Source organism: Lupinus angustifolius, chromosome LG15, assembly GCF_001865875.1.
Source record: "Lupinus angustifolius cultivar Tanjil chromosome LG15, LupAngTanjil_v1.0, whole genome shotgun sequence".
In the NCBI taxonomy this organism is placed as follows: Eukaryota; Viridiplantae; Streptophyta; class Magnoliopsida; order Fabales; family Fabaceae; genus Lupinus; species Lupinus angustifolius.
In genome coordinates, this window is record NC_032023.1 from 12,409,543 (window position 1) to 12,418,472 (window position 8,930).

At 36.4% G+C, this 8,930-nt stretch overlaps 1 protein-coding gene across 1 annotated transcript in view; it reads right to left on the reverse strand.

Annotated features, from left to right (window-relative positions):
• Positions 1,080 to 8,930, reverse strand: part of LOC109328589 (heterogeneous nuclear ribonucleoprotein 1-like) — a 22,095-nt gene continuing 14,244 nt past the window's right edge. The window contains exons 2-4 of the mRNA XM_019562120.1: positions 3,979 to 4,203; positions 1,497 to 2,538; positions 1,080 to 1,457 (exon numbers count right to left, since the gene is read on the reverse strand). Of these exons, the coding sequence (XP_019417665.1) occupies positions 1,357 to 1,457; positions 1,497 to 2,538; positions 3,979 to 4,200 (1,365 nt within the window). The 5' untranslated portion in view covers positions 4,201 to 4,203 and the 3' untranslated portion in view covers positions 1,080 to 1,356. The remainder of the gene's footprint in view (positions 1,458 to 1,496; positions 2,539 to 3,978; positions 4,204 to 8,930) is intronic.

Consider the following 8,930-nt stretch of genomic DNA (forward strand, 5'->3'; position numbering starts at 1 on the left):
TAGTAAGTAGATATTATCCTGAAAAATCCAATCAATAATGAAAATATTTTTAACCATGTTTGATAAATAGTGAAAATAGGTCAACCTCACTTTAAATTTGAAACAAATGCAGAAATGAATTTAAGGAGGCAAGCAGCTGTAGCTTTGGCACCTCCCTCATAAATTTATTTAAAAATTCATCTATAATTTGGGCACAGTTAAAACTAAAGCTAAGTTTAGTTACGGTTCTAGTTTCTTTCTTTTCACTGGTTCTAGTTTCTTTCTTTTCACTGGTTCTAGTTTCTTGCACTCATACCTATGTCCATAACTCTTGCAAGAAGAGCATATGGCAGGCTTCCAATCATATTATATGTCTTGATCAAATAAAATCCCTTCAACTAAGACCATACATAGCAAAGCTGATTCCTTATTCTTCACTCATTTCCTAATGTAAGATTCTTATTTCTTAAGAATATTCTTCCACAAGAATATTTTTATAAGAAAATGTGGGTCTTGTTAGAAAGGAGAAGAGATAAATTATTTGTTATAATTGCAATAGGTATTCTTCAATGGAGATGCTGTAAATTTTCCCAGAGCTCAAACAAGCCACTACCTAAGATTGAGATTTGGAAATTGAATCGAAATGGGAACTTTCACTCCTTTCTCCATATGCTGCATCTCTATAATTCAAGCCTTAATTATATAAGTTAAAATTTTAATGATTAAAGGTAACTTACCGCAATCATCCACCACAAACCAGATTCAAGGATAGGAAAGTTTATCACATGTAAAGCCAGACATCTCCATATTTAATGCTACAATCGCTTAGAAAAACACAAAATGACTTAATACAGAGTCCAGTACTGGAGAGAAACTGAACTCAATACAGAAAGATCAAGCCTAAGTGTCCACTGCTACTGCTATCAGTACATGTAGCTGGAATGCAATCCTTATTTTTACTTGTTATGACAATTAATGCATGAGTATCTCTACAGTCTACAAAAATATTTCGTATTGACTAACTGTGGTCAGAAAAAGGATAACACAAACAAAATGACCAAGATAGCATGATAATTAACAGAATCAATAAAACCAACATATAAGGTGAAATAAGCCACTAAAGCTTAAATATGAAAAGAATTAACAATTCCAAATGGCTAAAATCTTAAGCACACAAATTTAAAGCTACATGCAAAACAAAATACTAAATAGAGATTGGAATCTAGCATCTCTTCAAAATAGTTAAAATAAACTCAAGGAAGCAAGTAGTGCAAACGACTAAGAAGAAAAATTCAGTGTGAACTCATGATTTAATATATAAAAATTGGGGATCTATAAGTTGAAGTTGAAGATCCAGTACGAGATTTAACTGTCAAACTACATCTGTTGAGCATGTCGGGACTGAACATCACCATAGCCGCCACCATAACCACCTTGCCCAGCATGGACAGCACCATTTCCCGGACGAGTCCCATAATTTTCTGATGTTTGTGTTGGTTAAGACCTCCATGCTGCATTTCCATACCCTGAGTTTCCATTTGAATCGCTATAGCCACTTCCCACGTAGCTGCCACCACTGCCTTGTAGCTCGCTATTTGGGGCACTCCCAGAACGCCCTCCAACAGCACCAAAAGCACCTGGATTCCCATAAGAACTATCACTTCCACCGTATCCATAACCTTGATTCCCATATCCAGCAACTGCACTCAGGGATTGACCTGAAGGTGCTGAACCAGGGCCACCACTACCAGTTCCAGCACCACCGCTTGGAGCACCCCAAGGAGCAGTGCTCCCATAGCCTGCAGACCCATAACCAGAGGGGGCCTGAGCAGACCATGAACTCCTCGGGCCACCTGGTGGACCACCAGCATAAGCAGCATTAGCAGCATTTGGATTCCCATATGATGCACCAGCAGGTCCACCATACCCAGCAGTGGCACCACTATAACCTCCATATGCACCATAACCAATGCCATTATTAGCGGCACCATAACCAATGCCATTATTAGCGGCACCATATCCATACCCAGGAGCAGTATACCCAGAAGAACCATAAGGTGGGAATCCACTTGCATTGTTCTGAGGCTGCATATACCTACTTGAATCTATCCGACCATCATATGCATTTTGGTTGCCTCCTGATGCCCCATACCCCAGATACCCACCACATTCTGCACCACCGATGCGGTTACTTGCACCAGGATTAGCATCCTTGGGAAGTGCACGCTTTACCTCCACATTTTTACCACTTAATTCATGAAATGTCTTGTACAGAACACTGTCAACTGCATCTTCATTATCAAAAGAAATAAACCCAAATCCTCGAGGTCGTCCCGTATTCTGGTCATACATGACTACTACATCAGTTATTTGGCCATAAGCCTCAAAGTATTCACGAAATTTTTCTTCAGTCAGGGTGGGAGGTAACCCTCCAACAAATATTTTTTTGGTCCTGATATTTCCACCATTTCCGGAGTTCCTAGCAGAGTTGGAATTACCGCTTCTAGAATTAAAAGAAACCTGTTGATCCTCTCTTGAGAGGGCTCTCTTGGCATCAACCTGAATAATAAATTATAACCCAGGTTGCTAATTATACATACCTTCAATGAAAGAAAAACCAACAAAAGGATCAACATTCCATTATTATCCATGTTATCAAAGCAAAATTTCAGGCTTAGCCTTTCAGTCCTGTTATCAGATACTTGTGAGAATCCAAAATATTGTGAATCTATAACATGATAAAAACTCTTACTGCATACTATAAGAATCACTACTCACAGTGTAATAAAGATGAACATGTTCATCCACAAACAAATAGCATTCATGCAGCATGAATGTCACTGAAGAAAATGGATAACATATGTACTAAACATTAATAACAAAGCAATTATTCATTCATCAAAAAAGGAATAATTTATCCACACAAAAAATCTGCAGTTTGGAATCAGAAACAACAACAAATAGTAGACAATCTGAAAAATAAAACACTGGCTACCCCAAAATAAACAAACCCATCATGAGAGCCCAACACATGAAAAGGAGGTTATAGAAACAACTAAAGTCTAAAACAAGAAAAAATAACAAGTTCTCCAATATATCAACGGACATTGCCATTCTTCGAGTGATTATATTCTAATATTTGATAACCCTATAACAACAGGGCTTACCAGTATTCTTCTCCCTCATGATGGAAGTGTGGACGACATCATTTTCTGAAATACTCTGAGCATGTCCTCAATCATGTCCAATAAAATTCCACCAAAATAAAGCTTCCCCTGAGCTATCTCCCCTCTTCCTCTATGTCACTCTCTAGTCATACTCTTCCTCTGTGTACCATTTTCAAGCTTCTCTCTCTAAGCTGATATTTTCTAAGCAGAGGGTTGAAAGGTTTTATTTTGGTTTTGCATATCCACAAAAATAACTATTCCATAGTTAACAGGTTTGGAATCCCAACATCAAATCCTATCATTAAAAAAAACTAAATCTAACAAGATACCCCACAAATACACATTACACTAGTAATGAACCTAATTACAAACCACCAAAAAACATCAATTTTTAAATAGTTTCCTTTGTATTTCTTACAACCTTTTTGGGATGGAGTCGGTATTATCTAATTCACAAAAGCCATCCATAACTTCATGGAAAGAAACCAACGATTTCATTCAACAAAACGAAGTCCATAAATAACTTGATAAAAAAGGGAGGAACCCCAACACAGGATACGGGTATATGGAACATAGAAAACCCACAAAAACAACTACACCTAACATGAAAACCCCAAAAAGACATTAAAAAGTACTAAACCTAAGAAACCGCCAAAAATATCTATTCTATATTCAGCAAAAATAATTTCATGAAAAAAAGCTATAATTTCATTCAAACCACTAAAACCCACCAAAAAACTACCACTTCATTCAACAACAAAAAACAATAAATAATTTCGTCAAAATAAAAAAAGAGAAACCCTAAAACACATAGAAATTAGAAGACCCATACCGTTCTCCCATCAATAACGTGGGTATCTTCAAGAACCCTATCAATAACAGATGGATCAGAAAAAACAACGAAAGCAAAACCTCTGGGCTTGCCTGTGTTCTTGTCCCTCATAACAGAAGCGTGACAAACATCACCGTAGTTCCCGAAATAGTCTCTGAGCTTGTCCTCGTTAGTGTCCCATGAAATCCCACCAATGAAAAGCTTCCCCTGATCTGAATCCATTCTCTCTCAAAGAATATAACTATGTAATAAGAGTTTTTCTTCTTTCACTCTTTAGAATCACTTTCTTCCCTCTGTGTTATGTTTTCAGTGGTTTTTTGGAAGCGAGAGAGAGAGAGAGAGAGAGAGAGAGAGAGAGAGAGAGANCTTGTCTTAGAGTGACACTGAGATTTAACATTAATGAGGTCTTTGCAAAAAGTTGGGATTAGAACAATAACTACAAAACTACCTGGCCAAGACACATGAATATATACATACTTGACAATGAGTAAAATTGAGAACATAAAATTTCAATTGTGTAACAATGATCTCAGATTGAGAAAGTACAAAACTTTCTCTTTACATATCACTAAGTTCCATGTGATGAGAAACAAGGACAAAAGAGGTAGTATATAACCAATTTAATGTTTCCCAATGAAGAATAAAAAGATGTGAGACCCACTCTTTCTATTTTTAAGGTTGGAAATGAACAAAAGAGAAATCAAAATCATCGGGAAAATTTTCGTGGATAGTATAGTCAAACTACACTATCACATGTTTGATATATGTTTCAAATTATTTACAAGACTAATGTAGTTTTCATGGAACTCGTGGATGAGGTCCACAACTTTGGAGGAGTCATGGACCAACAATGCGACTCCACTCTCATCTCGTGCATCAGATGCACGAGATTGTTACATATTCTCTCTCCTCCATGGAAGTCGTGTATGACATGTACGACTTTCATTGTCGTGTACGAGAAACACGAGTTTGGATGGGACATAGTGAATTTAAAATTTTCCTTTTACATAGGTAATTTAGGGTTATTTATTGGTTTAGGGGTTAGTTTTAGTGAGTTTAGTATAAAATTTTGAATTTAGTTAAGATTTATATTTTTTGATGTATAAAAATAATAGATTTAAATTAAAATAATAAGAGTAAAATGAAATTGATAATTTTACTAAAGCGCTAGTTTGAGGGAGTTTAGTTAGAGTTTTTTATTTTATTTAAGATTTATTATTTTATTTGTTTAAAAATAAAATGCATAAATTAAAAAGTAAAGATACACACATATATAGGAACATAAGTTCAAAGCAGTAAAAAGTGAGAAGTATATGTTACCAATTCCTACTTTTTCCGTCTCTCATGGAGTCTGGAAGGGAGAGTCAGATTTTGCTCTCCCAATTATTTTAGTGGTTGAACGGGTATGGTTAGTATCAAGTGCCTGGTTGAATATGGATGATCAGAAATCTTGGTCGAAATGTCGTTTGGACCTGTTGGGGAAGGTACCTGAGAAGGTTCTCCGATGATCAAGTCAGTATTACGTCTCTAGAGAGAGAATGAGAGTAAATAAGAGAGAAGTTGGAGCAAGAGCAATAAATGAGGGAATGAGAATTAATAATACTCTTTGTGTGGGATCCTCTTTTTGTGGAGTTTGGGGTTGTTGATATTGTATATGGCCATTGGTTAGTGCATGGTAGGTACAATGAGGATATGTCGGGTTGCCCTTGTTCAGGTCTGCAATTGTCAAACTGTCGAGGGGGGGAGGTGGAATGTGCAGGTGGCATGGCATGTGAAATGTCAGCTCACATTGAAGGCGAGCCATCGACACATTAATGACGAGATCAAAGATGCATTAAATTATGAGTCAAGGGCATTAATGACACGACAAAAGTATTTATGACACTTGCAGTGGATCTGGCCCACTGATAAGTTCCAAAAATGCCAAAATTTTATACACTTTTATGATACTTATCCTTGGCAAAATTGAGAAAACCAACTTAATTCAACACTTTTTGGATAAAATATCACAATCTTGTATATATGCTTTGTGTATTTCTTCTATATTTATTATAGGATTTAGGTAGAAAAGAGATGAAACATTTTAGTGCAAACAAAGTGCTCAAAATAGGTCAAAATGATCCATATATGACATGCTTAAGCTTGGTGTGGCAAACTTTGTGCTTAGTCTTAAGCATGACTCGATAAAACTTGGCCTATGTGGAAAACATGAAGTCAACATGAAGGTGATCACTAAGCAGCTTCGCTTGAACCAAATGCACACCTAATGTGACCTGGACACCAACTTGGCACGGTCAGAGTCCAACTAGCAAGGTCATACTCAACCTAGCACGATTAGACTCAACTAGAACGGTCAGACTCAACTAGGCACAGTCATAACACAAGCTTGGCACGAGCCACCACATGCATGGCACACACTAAGTGCTCATTGAGCAGCTTAGTGTGGTGCCAGGAGCACCCAGTTTGGAACCACAAACCTGGCCAGATCAACAAGCACCAAGCCATATCAACATCAGGCACAATCAAAGCTTCTCAAGCAGGCAGCTCAGCGATGCCATATTAGAGCTTGACAGTATGTACTCAGCAAGTTGACCAAGTTGGCTTGACACCCAAACATGCTTACCTCATGCATGACCTCACTCTAAGTAGCTTCCTTAGGCTTTTCAGAAGTAGCTCACAATACCTAGGCAAAGTAGTTTACCATTGCTTGGGTGACTCAGCCCCAAGCATGTGACTAAGCCGCTTGGCCAAAGGACCAAACCCATGCTGAAGGGTTTGGTTAGTAGCTTAGCGGTGGCAGAGAGGAGCTTAGCGAGATCTTGGATCTCCTATAAATAGAAGGTACTTCAAGGCTTAAGAAGAACCATTCCACCATTCCATTCAAACACTTCCATATTTCATCGGAATTTCTCTCTTCTTCTACACTTTCTTCTTTGTAATTTCTTGGAGAATTTCTACTCCAAAGTAGCTTACGTAATTTTATTTGTAATTTCTCCTTAATTAAAGAGGAGAAAGAGTAATCAAATGAGATTCAAAAATTGATTTTGCAATCTCATTTGTGCATGGTAAAGTATCTTAAATCCTTGGATTAAGATGACTAATGCTCCTAAATTTTAGTTAAATTTTGTCTCATTAATATTTCTTGTTTCATTATGTTGAATTATGTTTACGTTATTACTTTGCCAATTTAAATTCTTTAGAAAGTGCTTAATGTGATTTTAGCTTGATCATGTAAAACTTGATTTGAAAATCCAAAATGCTTCTTTTTAAAGTCTTGACAAATGAACTAAAAAGTAGGAATACACCTTAGTTCATTTGCCAAATCAAAACATCCATTTTAAGTAACTTGTAATCAAGGCTAATCAATGTTTACAGAGACTGAAATAAGGCGTGGCAACTTATTTTGTCGAGTGACAATTTTCTATTGATCAGTGTATTTTACAAGGTTTGAAAATCAAATTTTCTTGCTGGGGGACTAGGGGAAATTTTGTGAACTGATGTTTGGAATAACCAAAGTATAACACATAACTTTCATAAACATTTTTCATAAAAACATGTTAAGAAATATTTTATGATTTTATCATTCAAACTAAATTTTCTCCTCAAGAATTTGTGCATATTAGTTGTTTATGTTTACTTGTTAGAATATTAAAATTTCATAAACAAAACCAAACTAAAAATATGTTCAATCTTTATAAGTAATATAACATGTTTATAATAATGTTCTATTACACAATTCCTTGTGGTTCGACATAACCCTATACTATACTACAATTGAATCTTGAAAGAGATACAAATGTAAAATAGTGTTATCAAATAAATTTTATTTGTTGGCAAAGAAAGAAACGTTGAGTCAAAGTGTAATTTAATTCATAAATTAAATCTTTGTGAAAAGGAAAATTACACAGTCATAATGAGTGATCTAACTACTAACTTTTATTTTCAGTCATTTACTTTTCGCAACTAACATTTACTTTCTGTCATTTACATTTCCGCAACTAACATTTATTTATTGCTTTATTCTTTATTATTTATACCAACCCTTCGAAAGAAGTGGTACGATTAACTTCTAACTTTATTCTTTTGTTCATTTTATTCTTCACCAACCTTCCATAAGGAAGTAGTTTGGTTAATAAAAGGAAGTGAAAATAAATATCACTCATTATCACTTGTGTTAATTTGCTAAATTCATACCGATGAATCAGTGTTGGAATTTATTTCACAAAATCGAGATGGTATGAAGTTGTTAATAATTCAATAAAGCTAAGTTTTTGATCAAATGGAATATTCTTGAAACCATTATTCCAACGTTGGTAATTCTTTCCAACAAATCCGAGATGGCGAACAAAGAATAAACGAATCACTAAATAAATTGATCGGAAAATGTCTCACGACATAAAAACCCTTTTAACACCCGCATTAGGTGGATGAACAAGAGATAGCTAGGTTAAGCCATATACCCGGGGTGGAGTAGAAACAACCTAAATTTATCTAGGGTCGAACAGTTTCCTACCAGTCTATCAGGTCGGTCGAAAGTAGGTCAGGCTGGTGGACTCACGATGTTCCGATCTAATGGGCTGGTAGACTCACGATGTTCCGATATGAGAGGATCTTCCCCACCACCTTTCACTATCCTTTCTTTCTGAAATCTTCTTGTCGAGCTTGCCTCATCTCTTGAACCCGGATAAGTGAACCTCCTTTTCATCCAGAACCTTCATTCTAATGCTCGATAATTTCTTTTCTCTTTCTTATTTATTTTCGTGCTATGACCGGTGAAGGGCATAATTCTGACAACGTGGAGGTCTTGTCCGGACCTCCGCCCATTTTTTAAGCCCATTGCTAGTCACCAAAGGCGAGCCTGTCCCAACTCTTGTCGAAGTATTTGTCGGTCTACCTGGAGGCGACCACGCCAAGCTTCATTGCTTGCCCTGTTGTGTGATCTAAGGAAGAGG